This window comes from Halichoerus grypus, chromosome 4 (genome assembly GCF_964656455.1).
Source record: "Halichoerus grypus chromosome 4, mHalGry1.hap1.1, whole genome shotgun sequence".
NCBI classification, from domain to species: domain Eukaryota; kingdom Metazoa; phylum Chordata; class Mammalia; order Carnivora; family Phocidae; genus Halichoerus; species Halichoerus grypus.
In genome coordinates, this window is record NC_135715.1 from 44,961,804 (window position 1) to 44,979,730 (window position 17,927).

Consider the following 17,927-nt stretch of genomic DNA (forward strand, 5'->3'; position numbering starts at 1 on the left):
GAGTGTGTGCACATGAGCAGGGGCAGAGGGAGAGGGACAAGCCGACTCCCGTGGAGCAGAGCCATAGGACCCTCAGATCATGACCTGAGCCAAAGTCAAATGCTTAACCAACTGAGCCACCCAGGCACCCCAAGAAGTAGCATTTTTAATAGAATTCTTTTCAGATGGGTCAGCCATGATAAGTTAGTAAAAATATTCATCTCAAAGTTGAATAGTTGACTTTGGTATTATTTATATGTAATAGAACATGTGCTAAATGAGATTTCAAATGTAATAATGGCTAATAATTACTGATTACCTTTATAATCTAGTTCTGTATTTGGCCCTTTAATCTTTACTACAACCCTATCACATAGGTAGTGAGTAGCATGACGTTATGGATGGATATAGCAGTTCAGTGACTTGAAGAAGATTGCTTATTTTGAAAATGGTCAGTAGATATAGGTTATACTATTCCTGTTTAGAGATAACAAAATCATATTATACAGAGGATATTAGTTTTTTGTTGTTGTTTTAGCTAGAGGATATATATCCATCCAATTAATTGTAAACATGTTTTTTTTTTATTTTTAAAATTTTTTTATTGTTATGTTAATCCCCATACATTACATCATTAGTTTTAGATATAGTGTTCCATGATTCATTGTTTGTGCATAACACCCAGTACTCCATGCAGAACGTGCCCTCCTCAATACCCATCACCAGGCTAACCCATCCTCCCAACCCCCTCCCCTCTAGAACCCTCAGTTTGTTTTTCAGAGTCCATTGTCTCTCATGGTTCTTCTCCCCCTCCGATTTCCCCCCCTTTATTCTTCCCCTCCTGCTACATTCTTCTTCTTCTTTTTTTCTTTCTTAACATATATTGCATTATTTGTTTCAGAGGTACAGATCTGAGATTCAACAGTCTTGCACAATTCACAGCGCTTACCAAAACACATACCCTCCCCAGTGTCCATCACCCAGTCACCCCATCCCTCCCACCCCACCCAATTGTAAACATGTTTTAAAGTAAAAGATCGAAAAGTCCAGAATTTAAACCATGTCGTATTATGATGTAATCCATTTCTGGATTCTTCTTGCCCTCTTTGATTGTAGCAAGTGTTACGATTTAAGCTTTAAGAAGCTTTAGCAACCTATAATCTTGACCGTAATTATAGTCTGATTCAAAGCTGGTTTTTGTCTGTGAAATTCAGTCTTTTGAGATACTGAATTCTGAAAAGAGTCTTGTGATAGTGACAAGACTATGTTGTCACTTGGAAATCAGAGATACTTTCTCTTAGATTTCTCTTAACTGAAATATTTGATAGAATTTTGAGCAAAGGATCTAGAGTCTACTCCTTTATTTACCTATTGATTCAAGGGTGTTTTAGGTTCTCCCTGTATTTGAGGTCATAAAGGGTTTGGCAGAGACCCTGGGCTCAGCCTAAAAGGTGGAATTCTAGCCACTCCAGCTCAAGAGATGCCTTAGGAGTTTTACAAGGATCATATGCTTTACCAGATTTTTGGAGTATTAGAGCTCTAAAGGGAGGAATCCTGGAATCTATGAATTAATGTAAAGGTTTAAATATTTATAAGTTCCCTTGAAGAAAACATGTGTGACTGGTTCCAAAATCTGCACACGTTACACTTCTTCACTGAACTCAGAGCTGCCCACTGGGATCTATATAATCACATTTTGAAGGATAAGATGCATGTTAGTAAAAATATTCACTTTAATGGGTCTTTTGGAGGCTTTAAATGAGTATCTCATATTCTCAGTAACTTTTAATTTGTTTTTTAAAGGTCTAGGCTAGTCTTCTGAATTGTGTGTTATGCACTAGGCCATTTTCAACTCTTCTTTTTTTTTTTTTTTTTTGAGCACATGTTTTTTTTTGAGCACATGTTTTCCTAAAACCTTATTCATAAGCTATAAAAACAACATAGTTCAGTCTTTATAAATATAGGTATTTGATGTGCATGTTATTTTAACTATATAATAATTAATACCGGAAAGCAGTGGGTAAATTACAAATATAGAAGAAAGTCAAGGAATAAATTATGTCCATTTGCAAAGTAAACTTTCTGTTAACCTTTTATCTTTTTTTATATATGTTACTATATTCATTATGCATGTTGTGTTATTTATGTTTATTCATATTGTTTATATACTTTAAAAGTGTGTGAGATCATAGAAGGTTTTTATCTGCAAATTTTTTTCATCTCCAAGACCATCTTCACTTTGGACACTAGCAAGTTTGGGGGTCCCCAAGACCACTCTTAAGTATGATAATTTGTTAGAAGGACTCACAGAACTGACTGAAAGCTATTTGACTCATGCTTAAACGATACAGATTAAAATCAGCCAAGGAAAGACGTACATGGGGCAGAGTCCAGGAGAGTTCTGAGGGTGAAGTTTTCAGCCATGGACAGCTCTAGCTTCTCCTGGCAATGATGAATACTCATACGCATGGATTATTGCCAACTGGGGAGGCTCACTTAAGCCTTGGTGTCCACCATTTTTACTAGGTCTTGGTAATGGGTGAACCCCTGCACGATTGACCTTAGTTTTCAGACCCTCGAGAGGTCAGGCTAATACAGTGACCCAAAGCCCCCACCATAAATCACATTATTAGCATAGACTGTCTAGTGTGGCCCAGTGCCCCCGATAAACAAAGACACTCTTAATCACACAGGACATTCTCAGGGCTTTTGAGAGAAGCTCACAGGAGCCAGACTTTGCTTGAGTAAGCTTAATGCTTTACCCACAGTCTATGCCACCTTTTTTCCCCCATGCGTTTTTGTTTTCATATTATTCTTTTAAAATTATTTTAATTGAATAGTTATGACATATTATACAGGAGTGAATATGTAAATACATGTTACAGTTTAATGATATAAATCAAACACCCACAGCTAAAGAAACAGAAGATGACTAATACTTTAGAGACTTAAATATTACCTTTTCCCATTTTACCTCCCTTCCTATGCGAAGTATCGTTATCTTAAATCTTGGTTTAAATATTTCCTTTCTTTTCTTTATAGTTTTACCAACCATGTACATATTCCTAAATAAGTTGGTTTTGACCGACTTTGAATTGTACATAAATAAAATCATACCTTATTAATGCATCTAGCTGCAGTATATTCATTTTTATTGCAGTTTTAATAACACATGCTTTGAATGCTATACTTGATTCATTTAACCCTTGGTTGACTCTTGGGTGGTTTCCCATTTTTGGTTGTACTGAGGCAGGGTGCGGCAAACTGTGGCCCTCAGGCTACATCTTGCTTTTCCCGGTTTGTTGAAACGCAGTCTGTTGGAACTTAGCCAGGACATCTGACCGTATACCGTCCATGGCTGCTTCTGTGCTACACTAGCAGAGTTGACTGGTTGTGACAGAGACTCTGTCGGGCTTAAAAACCTAAAATAGTTATTATTGTTTCCCTCAGCAGAAACAGGTGACTGCCTGCTCGAGGTATATACTGTTCTGTGTCTGTACCAAATGTATTCTGCCACCATCAGTGCTTGAATGTTCCCCCTTCCCAACCTTACCAGCGCCATGTGTTTTATAAGGATCTAGTGTGGTTTTAAAAAACAATTCTATTTGGGATTTGTTGGGCCTTCTTATTGTGATGATTTGTATCTCTCTATAATTCTGGAAAATTCTGACATTTTCTCTTCAGATAAGATTTTCTTCAATTGTGTTCTTTTTGTGATTGCCTTTTGCAACTCCAAGTAGACATTTTAAGGTACTTTATTCCTCTTCTATGTCTCTTAACCTAGTATTTTCCCATCTCTTTAAATTTGTGTTTTGGATTGCTTCTTTGCCTATGTCTTTGATGTCCTCAGTTTTCTCTTTATCTGACGTCTGATCCATAGGTTGAGTTTTTAATGTCAGGAGTTTAATATATATATATATTATATATATAGTAGCTTAATATATTTATGTATATATAAATTTTTAAAATTTTTTTATGAAATTTTTTTTCTTATTTCCATGTCCCCCCCCCCCCCCCATCTTGTTTCTTCTTAGTAATCTTTTTCTTTTTTTCCTGGCCATTATTTCGAACTTCCATTTTTTTAAATATTTTTTCTCCCAGGATTTCTATTTTCCTTCCTTTCAGGACAGCTTAGAAATGAATTTAGGATTTACACACACACATGTGCACGCACATATGTTTTTTAGATATTTCAAGGTTTTATTTTTTATTCTTGAAGTATAGTTGGTGCACAATGTTTGATTAGTTTCAGTTGTACAGTGGAGTGATTGGAGAGCTCTGTACCTTATGCTATGCAAAGGGTATTTCTTGATTAAGATAAAAAATATCCTTTTCAGGATGGAAGAGATAGATGTTTCAAGGGCATTTCTCCACTTTGCCATAATGACTAAACTACATAAAAGTATATATTTTTTTCTCTCAATGACTATATTATGCTTCAGAGTATTTATTCTTTGATCTTTGTATTTAATGTTATAATCTTTCCTATATTTCCATGTTGTATCCATAGACTAGGTTTCTTGAGTGAGATTTATTGCTTCTCAAAGGAAATTAATAATTTCAAAGATTGCTTAATCTTACTAAATTTACAATTCAGGTATGTTTTAACAATTTGCCTTTTCAGTTTGCTTACTCCTAAGGTTTAACATATTACATATTTTTTTTGTCTTTTTTTCCTTTTATTTAAGGCTACGTACATTTTGCTCATTTTCTTTCTTAGATCTCAGGATATTCTAAATGAAGAAAAAACAAATGCTTTCAATCTTGACGCAGATTTATCCCCTCAGCTTCCTTGCTTTTTAATTGTTTTGGTGCTTTGACGGTGTTTCCCTTTTATGGTGTCAGATATCAGTCTTTTCACGTATTTTCCATCAACTTTTATGATTAAGATATTCTCTTACCATAAAGGAGCTAAATGGACATGTGAGATTTCTTTTAGTATTTGTTTTTGTTAAATATTTACATTTAATTCTACAATCATATACAACCTGTTTTGTACATGATCTATGGATTTAGATCTTCTCTTCCTATTAATTACTTACTGATGATTTTTTTGAGATCATATATTTTTGTGCTTTTTCGTGTCCAGTATGGGGTTATCCTGTTATAATTTCATTAATCTCTGTTGCAATAGCATTTATATCATTCATTCCATCTTGTTGGGATATTAAGGATTATACCCATCCATAATTTCTAGCACTGTTATCCCATATTTATGACTATTTGAGTTCAGAAATGTGTCCGTGAAGCTGGTGATGAGAACACAGACGGTGCCCTTGTTGCTTATTTGTAGATGATCTATGGAATCCTCAGGTATATGGAATACAGCTTTCAGGAAAGAAATAGATCATGTTTTCTCAATCTTGTAAAAAAATGCTGTCTTTCTATGAAAATGCCTATAGACAACATGACATAAGTTTAGCATCTAAATTAGTGGGCTAGTGGTAGCAAATTCTGAGTATGTTCAAGAAGTGACATCTGTCACTGAAGAAGAGACATTAATAGTAGAATAAGGGAGGAAACAGCAAAAGTCTTGAATCTAATACTGTGAAAATATCCTTATTTACCTCAATAGCTTTTGAGAAGATCGTTGTGTTTTAATATTAGATATATGAGGTATTAGAAAAAAATGTAAATGTTGAAATTCTTAGTAATTTTATCCAATCTATATTGGATATATTATACAATCGAATCTATTTGGATAGTTTTTCAGGAAAATTTGTTTTCTAATGGATATTCAAACTTTAGTTACATGCAGAGGCTATTTTTCTGGGATATTGTCTATAATATTTTGAAACAGGGAAGTGCTATTATAACTTAAAATAGTGTTAATGCACTACTTAGCAGTTTTCTTAAAATATTTTTTGTGAACTACTTAGTAGGGCTGGAAGATATTATACAAGCTAAAAACACACGTTTAGACAAATATTACATGTGCATCTTGGAGTTTCATCGTTCTTTTTATTACAATGTGATATTTTTATGGCATACCAAATATATTTCAGTTTTTTTTTTTTTTAATCACATGAAAATTGGCACCATTCCGTGATAGGCTAATAATTAAGCATTAAAAATCAACCTTGTAACCAGCATAATAATAAAGGACTGTTGCTTAAATAGTCGTTCTAAAGCTAGAATAGAAAAAGTGCTAATGAACCTTTCCCCCATTGTAATACATTCAGTGTTTAAAGTCTCTCATTTTATGGATTATTTTTTATAGAGAACTACATCTCAAATTATTTTCTTCCCTTACTCATCATGAACCTCTCCCTCCTCCTCTTAGCAATCTTCCTGAGCTCTTTTCGGGTGCCATATGAGGAAATCAAAATGATGATACTGGAAGTGGATGAAACACAGTTGGCAGAGTCTATGATTCAGGTAAATAAACTGGCAGAGAGCTTAAATTCCAATATTTCATTGCAAGCTTCTCATTAAATAGAAATCTGTAAGTGAAGCAAAATTCTTAAACCAAATCATTCAACTGGAAAATCATTGCCACATAATTAGTTTTAGCATAACTTCTGCTTTGCCAGGAGATAAAACTCTGCATCTTCTCTTAACTGCAAACCAAATATAACGCTATCAAAATGATTACATTTCAATTATTTTAAATGACTGTTTCTGAAAGGCAAATTGTTTAATTTTATATATATGTTTTTGTTTTGGTTACAGTTAAGATTAGTAATATGTTAATTAAAATTTATTTGTATAATCCTTTTAGAATATGTTTTTCTTAGACTTTTGTCTTATAAAGTCATATTATGATTTGATATAGAAGACAGAGGGTAACTTTATTTAAAGTTACCTTTTATTAACAACCCTTCCTTGAGTCATTTGTGTTCCTACGAGTACTAGAAATTGTGGGCATAGCATTCTGAATTCATTCAGGTGGCTGCGAGGTTTTTTAAATGGTTTTTACCCACAGTAGTACTTAAGGAATGCTAGTGTGGTACCAGAGTTGCTCGCTGAAATCCACATAAGGCATCAATAATGCATATCTTGATAAAATGTAAAGTCGGCGAATCAAACCACAAATCATATAGTGAGAGAATAATATCTTCTGTTTACTATCTTTCATTCTTATAATGGATGTACTTAGAAAAAGGATTTTTTTAGCAATAAAAAGAAACCAGAGATTATTTGTTAGTGTCAACACGTTTAAAATTATTTTAGACGTTTAATCCATCAGTTGATGGTATCTTTAGCAGCCTTTGGTTTTGCCTCTCCTACCTTGTCTTCCCAATGTGGTTGTGACATAATCCCGGTAGGAGTTTGCGTTGTGAGTCGCTGAGACAATCAAACAACGTAATCCAGTAACTCTTGAAGCCTTCATTCTCTAGCACTTTCTTTTTACTAGATTTTTGTCTTTGTGACTGTTGATTGTGAATGTGCCTTGTTGGGAGTAGACTTCAAGTTCCTTAGAGAAAATATTTCTACTTAATACATATGGGTATTTTTCCTAATGCATTTGTTGAGTATTTACAGAGTAGCTTTTAACTTGATTACATGAATGTGTTGGATGTTCAGGTGGCTCTTGGACAGAGATGGGGGAAGAATTTGGATTTTTTATTTTTTATTTTTTATTTTATTTTATTTTTTTAAAGATTTTATTTATTTATTTGAGAGAGAGAGAATGAGAGACAGAGAGCATGAGAGGGAGGAGGGTCAGAGGGAGAAGCAGACTCCCTACCGAGCAGGGAGCCCGATGCGGGACTCGATCCCGGGACTCCAGGATCATGACCTGAGCCGAAGGCAGTCGCTTAACCAACTGAGCCAACCCAGGAGCCCAAGAATTTGGATTTTTTAAATTCATGTCCAAAGATCATCCAGTTCCATAAAATTTCTTAATATATTAGTTTTCTATTGCTGCTGTAACAGTTTACCACAACTTTAGTTGCTGAAAATAACACAGATGTATCAGCCTACATTTCTATTGAACAGAAATCTGGCGTGTGTCTTACCATGCTAAAGTCAAGGAGTTGGCAGCCTTGCATTCTTTTCTATAGGATTTAGAAAAAAATCTTTGTCTTTTCCTGGCTCCTCATGGCTGCCCACATTCCTTGGCTTGGGACACGTTTCTTCAACTTTGAAGCAATGTTGCCTCTCTTCTTTCTTTCATAATTACATCTCCCTCTCGCTCCATTGTTCTCTCTCCCTCTTCCACTTTTAAGAACCTTTGTGGTTACGTTCGGCAGTTCAGATAATCCAGAAAAATTTTCCTATTTTCAGGTCAGCTGATAACAACCCTGACTTCCCTTTGCCGTGTAATCTAATATTTCCACAAGTTCTTGGGATTAGGTGTGGACATCTTGGGGGATGTGGTTTAGGTCATCTTTTGCCTACCACACCTACTAAATATAAAACAAGTTTTAGGAATTTAAAATCTAAAGACTTAGTTTGAACTTTTATAGATTGATTAAAAAATAAGAATTTCATGCTCTTTGAAGTCTTATTTTAATTTCAAAAATATATTCCTAATTGTAATGTGAAGCACTGCCAATTTTAAACACGGCATGGAAAAAACATTACTTGATAATAATCACCATTTTGGTAAGCTCCGTTCACAGTCATAACTTTATTTTGGCGTATCTTGTTATGTATTCATATATAACCAGTTATCAGTAGTATGCTGTTTTTGATGTCAGCTCTCTGCCTCATTCTTTACCCACTTGCCTTCATTTGTCTTCTAGTAATTAATTCGTTTAGTATATATTTTATTATACCCACCCACCATGTGCAGGGCATGATGTCAGGCTCTATTAGGCATGGATTTTACCTTTTTGGAATTTCTAGTTTGGCAAGGGAAATGACATTTACCTATATAATTACAAGATAAACATGACTGGATCAAGAGTTTATTTATTTATTTATTTATTTATTTATTTATTTAGAATTAGAGGATGTGTTAAGGGAGCACTGTGCTATGTGTGGAGGTGAGGGTATTTACATGTGTGCATGTGTGGAGGTGAGCATTCTGCAGGGTTGGATACAGTATGGATGTAGAAAAGGCAGTAGGGCTGTGTGAGTAAATTAGTAGGGGTCAGTTATTCTGGCCCTAATAATTCCCTGTGCCATGAGGGAAGAGTTGGGGGGCAGGGGGCAACTGCGAAGAGTTTAGTTTGATAGGACCTTAGGATTTGTGAAAGGATGGTGAATTTGGTAAAGGGAGAGACAAGGGAAATTTGGGCCTATATTCTTATAAATCATAACAGTTTCATTACTTTACAAAGTAAAACTAAGCAAGTGAAAAATTAATAAATTCATGATAAAAGATTAATTATATGTTAACTACAGATATTTAAGGGGATTTGATGGTCATCTAAAAGGATACTGAAGAAATTCAGAGGCCTGATTAGTAAATAACTCACATAATCCAGCTGTCAGCTAGAATGGTTGAAAGAAACATAAATAACCAGGTCTTTGGGCCTCAGGCAATTTTAATAAGAGAAATTTCTATTTATATGGAAAAATCCTCTATTGCTTTTATTCAGTTGGTAGTATTAACAGTGAATTCTTTTTTAGGGATTATCTTAAATTGCCCCTTTTTTTGTTTGTTTTTGGCCAGTCAACCAAGTTTTTGTCCAAAGGTACACAGTGAGTCCAAAACTTGTTCTTTGATCTAACTACTTTGATATATAACATTCTCTAACATTATTTTTAACTAATGACACGTTTGGGGGAGTTTTTCCCCATAAATATATATAGCATGATGTAGGCTTAATTATAACTTGTACTTGACTTTGGGCTTGTACAGAGTATACTGACGCTATTATCTGGAGTTGTGAGCACCAACCACTCTGTTTCTTAACTTTAATATCAGGACACTAATTTGTTTATAACACTATTATAGTCAATTATATTTTGATACAGAGGATCTGTATAGACTTTGTCCCCAGGATTGTGTAATCATTAAAATTCTAACAGGGAAGACAATTTGTGTGTTTATTTGGTCTTTCTCCATTGGGAGTGTTTCTCTTGTCTAAATGTGTGGCATGGGAAAGGCCATGGATAAAAGGAGCCAGAATAACCGAGAGCCTGTGGTTTCTGGACTGCAGGTGATATAGGCCAAAGGCCATGGGCACTTAAGTTCCTAAAGGTTATCTCTATAAGCTTTTTATCTGCAAAGTATATCATTCTGTGTCTTCAGTGTCTTTTCAAGTTTTCTTTCCCATCAGAAAAGTTAGTCTTTGTTTTAGAGATACTTTAATTTTTATTATTAAAACTGTTAATCATGTTCATTAAATCTTGCAAGCACTTTCATTAAAATTCCCCGAATTTCATTTCTTTCTCTTGCCTTTTAGTAGCAATATGATAATTTCTTTTATCCCCTCGAATGAAGTGTTAAAATGTTTGGCTTTGACTGAAATTTCTGACATTTAATTCCCTAAAGCTGAACTGTGATTGATCACATTTACCCAGGTGAGAAAGCTGTTCCTTTGGTGTAGGCTGAGTTTTTGTTTCTCAGTTTTATAGTTAATCAAGTGGCGCTTGATTTGAATATATAACTCTAGAGAGAAGAGAGGAAAATTGACTGCTTTCAAGATGCAGAGAATGTAGTGGAAGGCTGAGTACAAGGCTGAGGTTACCTAATAAAAGTAAAGATTGACTTTTTCAGTGGTTTCTTTCCCATAGTTGATTAATAAATCTTTCTAGATTTCAAGAAGCACATTTAGTGAAGATATTTTCTTGTGGTTTTAATTTTTAGAACCTAATAAAGCATCTTCCTGATCAAGAACAATTAAGTTCATTGTCTCAGTTCAAGAGTGACTATAACAACCTATGTGAACCTGAGCAGTTTGCTGTTGTGGTAAGTACCATCCATCTCTCTGCATTAGCTCTCCTGGGTGGGGATTTTCATACTGTGCCACACAGGAAAGAATTGTCAGACCTTTTCACGTCAGGATTGTTTTATAAACCTTTAATGTCCATCTTGCCTTTTTTTTTTTTAACCTAAGGATATTTATGGAAAATTATCTTGATTTCAAATATATATATTGAAACTATAGCCTTAAAGTCCAAGGAGTTTTTTAAAGTATAGACTTGATTTTTTTGCATGCGTTCTCTATTTCATGTCAAAATGTAAGATGAAAACTGCACTCCTATGGCAGACGAGTATATTTATGATTTATTCTGGAGCTACGTATTCCAACATACTGCAAGAGTAGCTTCAGTTTCTTGTTCTATCGCTCACCTCTGTTCATCTCCTGTTTTAGACTGTGGAATTAGAAATACAGTCTCCTTCTTGGCAATGAGGATGAAAAGTGAATACCTTTTTAAAAAAAATCTTTGAGACCCCTTGATAATCATCTTGTTCCAGCCTCCTATTTTATAGAAGTTGGGGTCAGAAGAGGTGAAAATACGTGCCAATGTTACATATTAGCTGAGTTGCAACTTAAAATTATAATTTTATCAACCTTTCTTTCTTCTCTTCTTTTTTCCTATCATTAAGTTATCATTTTGAGGTTGGTTACATTCAGTCATTATGACAATACTTTAGTGTTTCATTTCTTTTTATTTTTTTTTAAGATTTTATTTATTTATGAGAGAGCGAGAGAGAGAAACAAGCAGGGAGAGGGGCAGAGGGAGAAAGAGACTCTCCACTGACTGGGGAGTCTGACCTGGGGCTCGATCCCAGGATCCTGGGATCATAACCTGAGCTGAAGGCAGATGCTTAACTGACTGAGCCACCCAGGCGCCCCCATTTTTTTTTATATGTAAGATTATTTTTTTCCCTTTTATTTTCAGTTCTATTACCAACCTCCAGGGATATGATGGAATTGTATTTGATATAATTTTGAAAATTTGGGTTGGCTAACTAAAGGACTGTCTGCATACCATATTTTGCATGTTGTAGGCATTTGCTCTTAAACTACTTCCTGTTTCTTCATAAACCCATTCTCCTCACCCCTCTCCACAGCACCTGTCCCCTTCCTGAGTTCACAAAACGCTGATTAGAGCACAGAAGTGGGAGGGGGAAGCAGGGTTTTTCCTATTTATAGTCTTATAAGTTTGATTATAAAACCTTTTAACTGATTTTCTTTACAAAAATGTTATTCATTTTTTTTTAACCCAATTCTCTAGGGTATCAGTTTCTCTTCTCTTTTTCACTTTCTTTTGTATTTCTTTGTTTGCTTTATATTCTTTTACCTGATCACGTTGTCTTTCTTTTGATCCCTATTTGATGCTCTACCTGCACTGTCTTACATTGGGAATAAGTGAGTAAGGGAGAATTTGCATTAAATTTTTAACCACAGACTTTTTTGCCCATCTTTTTCTTGACTCTTGAATGAAGACTACAAAATGTAAAATTACAGTTTTAAAATATTTCCCATTCACGTTAAATCTGAAACACATACAAGCTTATGTGAAAATGCCTATTTAGCAAGTAACTTTTTACATTGCACATAATCACAGAAAAAATGTAAAATGCTTGCCATGTTTTAGTGATTTTCACAGAAGAATGAGTCCAAACTTGCAGTTATTTTAGTGTATTTAAAATAGCCAGGTTATGTCCTCCTTCGAATATCTGGAGTTCACATCAAAGAGCCATGATTTATAAGCGGTGTTATTGTAGGGGTCAGAAAGTTAAAACAATTATATTTCCAGATACTAGTGCTAGAGGTTATAGTTTTGATTTTAAGACAGAGATGGACCACTTCCATTTCAGGACATGTCAACTCAAACTTGACCTTGAATCTTCACATTCCATGCCGGGTCATACCTGACTGCAAATGGAATTTAATGTAGAAAGAGTAATGCTATTGAAAAACATCTGCTATAGACAATATGAACAGTGCTTTATCATATGTTGATTGTGAATATTCTTGAACACATTTTTGTAAGTTCTAGTTTGTGTGGTACTGACATTTTAAGACATAATTGCTTTCGTGAAGAAAGGAGAAAGAAAGTTGAGGAAAATACAGTGTGTGTGTATATATATATTTATTTTGTCAAATAGTAATATTCTTCAACTTTATCTTCTTCCCTTGCAACTTTTCACCATTCCCAATCTGTCTTCCTCTACTTCTCAGACACCTACCCCCACCAAAAAAAGAGGGGGAAACCTACTTAAAGTTCTAAACAATACTTGAGAATTACCAAAAAATATGATGGACAAAAATTATAGAGCAGTGTGGAATGCCTGAAGTTTTTTGTTCTTTCTGGAATAAACGCTCAATATTAAGTTTCTTTAAAAAGTGGTATGTTTTCAATTTATCAAGATTATATAAGTAAGATGGTTTGGTGGTTTTAGGAAACGGATTATAATTATCATGTGTATTTCTGTGATTCCCATTATACTGTTTCATTTTTAAAGTAATAAACTTAATTATGTTTGTATCAAAGATGGGCTATTACCTTGAGGTAAGCTAAACTGCAGATTCCTACATTACTTTGATCTTTGAGAAAAACATTTACTTATTGACTAAACTTAGATTTAAAGTACTAATCATTTCTACCTAAAAACCATCAATGTATCACAGACAAGGAATAGGCAAGGGTTAGGGTAGCCTTTGCACCCCCAAATGAGGCCAACATTTGCTTTTTCATTTTCACCCAAGAGAGACTTACTTTTAGCTCTGTATCGTATTCCAGTTCTGTAACCTGATAGTGATTTCTATATTGTTTTCATTTTAACAAATCAATTAAGGGTAGCTCAGCCCGTTATGCATCCAACTCTTGGTTATGGTCTCGGGGTCATGAGAGCAAGTGCCACATCAGGCTTCGCATTGGGTGTGGAGCCTGTTTAAGATTCTCTTTCTCCCTCCCCCCTTCTTCTTGCTCTCTCGCTCCACTAAAAACAAAACAAAACAAAACAGTTAAAACTCTACAGTTACATTATTTGCCAGTTTAACTTTTTCTTTCATCCAGTTATATAAATTTACTAATTTGATTCATGTGAATTACAGATTTCTCAGAAAAGGTGTGTTCCATTTCAACAAACATCAAAATTTGATACGATAGTCACTATAGTTGTTTGCATTATATAATCAACCTTAATTCCACTAAAGAATTTTGTAAAACAATAAACAAAAAGCAACTCCACCAGGACACTGGCATTTGTTTACATTATTTTCTCTTTGATAGAAAGGCAGTGTGCAAAAGTGACACATTCAAAATGTTAGTAACCAATGTCCATTGAAGACCAATTTGAATATATAAGACATAACATGTAAATTAGAAATATGTTTTACCTTTGTCATGTATTACTTAGATACAACGTTTTAGAACACTATGTCCTATATAGAGTGTGTTATACAAATAGACTATTGAGAAATACTATGCCAATATTCATTGGATTGTATGTCCCTGAAGTTTTCTTTCTTTTTTTTATATTTTATTTTTTTAATTTAAATTCAATCAATTAACATTAATGTGTATTATTGGTTTCAGAGGTAGAGGTCAGTGATTCATCAGTCTTATATAATACCCAGTGCTCATCACATCACGTGCCCTCCTTAATGTCCATCACCCAGTTAGTTAGCCCATCTCCCAGCCCGCACCCCTCCCACCCCCCCACAAGCAACACTCTTTCCTATGATTAAGAGTTGCTTATGGTTTGTCTCTCTCTGATTTCGTCTTGTTTTATGTTTCCCCTATGGTCCTCTGTTTTGTTTCTTAAATTCCACTTGAGTGAGATCATATAATTGTCTTTTTCTGATTGACTTTGATATGTGTGTATTCTTTCTAGGTTTTCTATAATATAGTATTTCATATGCACTTTATTTCTCCCTTGAAATTGGAAACAAAATTTTTTAATGCAGATACTACCACTATTCAAAAAAAAAGTTTTTAATGCATGAATACTAGATACAGGTACTTTTATGCCTTGAAGGGTTTAGTCATTCATCTGTTACTTTTAATAATTCAGAGTCTTGAGATACCTTCCTGAACTAATTCTCCCTGCAATCTTTATGACTTGGACCTTGGCCAGCTGAGCAGGACAGTTGTTAGGTGTTCTGGAGCTGGTCCTGTCTGTGCTCTGTAGTCTAGTTGTGATGGTGACATTGGTGGTGGTTGGTGGCCTGGTACCTTTTGGAATTGATCCTCTGGTGCTGTGCATTCAGGGTCTAATGGTTTAATGATACTATTAAGTTGTTTCTGTAGCTGAGTAGAGTATACTTATGTCCTATGTTTTCTGGGAGATTTTGACATATGAAAGATAACATCCCTTCAAAAATGTGAAACAGTTATCATTTAATACTGAGAGACTAAAGGTTCTAGTCAAATGGTATTTTAAAGGAGTGCTCCGGGAGGTGGTCTATCTCTGTATCTTTTTGTGTGACTTGAATGAGACCATTTGCATGCTGATTTTATTTGTTGGTTTAGGTTTCTGGGCAGAGGACATTGAATACTAACTGTGCCTAATTTGAAATATTCTTTTCCCTGGAATATTTTCAGGGAAAATATTATTTTCCCCTCATGCTTTATTCAACTTTATTTTCTATCAATAAGTGAAGAAGTGAAAATATACCTGCCTCTTTTCTTGGATTCCTTCCTTCCCTCTTCAGCTCTAACACCTCCTCACTTATCCTCCCAAAATATTGCCTACTTATCAAACCTGATTTTAGTTGTATGACTATTTTTTTTATATTTGCAGTTTCTTTGATCAGTAAACCATTAGGTAAAATCACTGTTCTCACAGTATCATGATTTAACTGTGGGAGAAGTGAGACATGTGAATAGTCAGTGGGATCAGAAGATGAGCTGAAGTTTGGAAAAATGCCTAAAAATTTGCATTTGAAACTTGGTGCAGTAGACTTTCTTTGATTAAAAATTCTAAGTTTTTGATTATTTGTCTCCACATTATTTAATTCTGTTAAGCTGCCTGTTCTTCAAAGGGATTAAAACATTTATAGGAAGGCTGAATTGAACAAATGTCCTGTTTGTGTTCTGTATTTTGAGCTGCCACCATTTGGTGTCACTATAGGGCAGGGCTTTTAAACTTTGTGCGTGAGAGACCTCCATTGTTTTGTTTTTTGTTTTGTTTTGTTTTTTTAAATCAAAAACTGTTGTAGGAAGTTTATGCATATTTCCTTGAATAAAAAATGCCTGTTTTAAAATAAACCCTAATATTCTTGTTGTAAAACATTCAAATAATGTATAAATATATTGAATACAATGTGGAAGTTCCTTGTATCTCACTAGCTCAGTGCATCCCATACAAATTATTTTTAACATTTTTTTGGACTTCCAATCCTATTTCTTTGTATTCACAAATATATGCGTGTTCATATGAACATTTAGAAAAATATATTGTTCAGAAACTTTTTCGTTGTAAAAAAATATATGTTGGAGATAGTTATTTTCATGATGTACTGGTTTTAAATTTTTTTTTAAGGTTTTATTTATTTGTCAGAGAGCGAGAGCACAAGCAGGGAGAATGGCAGGCAGAGGGAGAAGCAGGCTCCCCGCTGAGCAAGGATCCCAATGCAGGACTCGGTCCAGGACTCTGGGATCATGACCTGAGCCGAAGGCAGACGCTTACCCGACAGAGCCACCTTAGTGTCCCTGGTTTTAAATTCTTTAATGGTATTTTATGGTCTTTAGTGACTTTTTCTTTTAACTATTCCTCTAAAGAAGGATGGTTAGTTGGAGGGTTTTAAAATAATTTTGTACACATCTTCATGTAGGTACTTGGATATACTATTCAGAAATATTATGTCAGTACCCATTAAATTGTATGTCCCCAGGATTTTTTAAAAGAGTAATTCTGCATTCATCTTTATATATGCATTTGAAGGCAGTGTATCTTAGATGTTGTGAGTATGGACTCTGGGTTTCCATCCTAGACCAGCCGTATTAGCTGTGTGCTCTTGGGTAGTTACTTATGTTTCTGTACCTCAATTTTCTTATTTATGAAATGGGACTATATTATTTCCTTGTGCTGCCATAACAACTTATCTACAAACTTAGTGACTTCAAACAACAGAAGTTTATTGTCTAATAATTCCAGAGGTCAGAAGTCCAAAATGGGTCTTCAGGGCTGCATTCCTTCTGAAGGCTATAGAAGAATATTTGTTTCCTTTTTCCAACTTCTGGAGGCTCCTCACATTCGTTGGCTCAGGGTCCAGCGTCATTGTGGCTTATGCCATCACATCTCCTCTGAACCTCTCCTCTCCTTTTATAAGAGTCTGTGATTATATTGGGCCTACTTGGATAACCCATGATAATTATTCTACACCTCTAAAGATCCCTAATTTAATCACATCTGCAAAGTCCCTTTGACATGTAAAATAATGTATTCAGAAGTGTTAGTGATTAGTGGTTATATTTAAGGGATCATTATTCTACCAATCACACGGGCAGTAATAGTGCCTACCTCCATTATGTTCTTCTGAGTCTTAAAAAATCGATATGGTGAATGTGTGTAAATCCTCTTATAATGATAAACTCTTTATAAAGGTTAGCTTTCTTATTAATATTATTTTTTTAGGAAAGAGTCCCAGAATTTCAATTGCTAGGTTAAGGGTATTTTTTATCTTGAGAGTTATTGCTAAATTACTTTTCCAAGATGTGTGTGTCAATGTATACTTTTAGGAACAATGTATGTGTGCATTTTTTTTTTTTTTCTGGTATAGTCACCGATACTTAATATTATCTTTTTTCACTTGTTTTTATGTATTTTACTTTGTTTCTTGGGTTATGAGATGATATTAAAGCAGTTATTATATATTATTTTTCTTCTTAGAACTGCCTATATCTTTTTTCTTTTTTTCTTCTAGCTTGTAGGATCTTACATAATCTTTTTGTTACTCCTTTATAAATATTTGCAGTTTTTTTTATTTATTTTTATTTTTTTTAAAGATTTTATTTATTTATTTGAGAGAGAGAATGAGATAGAGCATGAGAGGGGGGAGGGTCAGAGGGAGAAGCAGACTCCCTGCTGAGCAGGGAGCCCGATGTGGGACTTGATCCCAGGACTCCAGGCTCATGACCTGAGCCGAAGG

The 17,927-nt window shown here is 34.5% G+C and overlaps 1 protein-coding gene across 2 annotated transcripts in view; it reads left to right on the forward strand.

Moving 5' to 3' along the window:
- DIAPH3 (diaphanous related formin 3) overlaps window positions 1–17,927 on the forward strand; it is a 484,732-nt gene that overhangs the window by 214,955 nt on the left and 251,850 nt on the right. For both annotated transcript variants that reach the window (XM_078070282.1, XM_078070281.1), the window contains 2 exons: window positions 6,263–6,357; window positions 10,685–10,786. In XM_078070282.1, coding sequence (XP_077926408.1) covers window positions 6,263–6,357; window positions 10,685–10,786 — 197 coding nt within the window. The remainder of the gene's footprint in view (window positions 1–6,262; window positions 6,358–10,684; window positions 10,787–17,927) is intronic.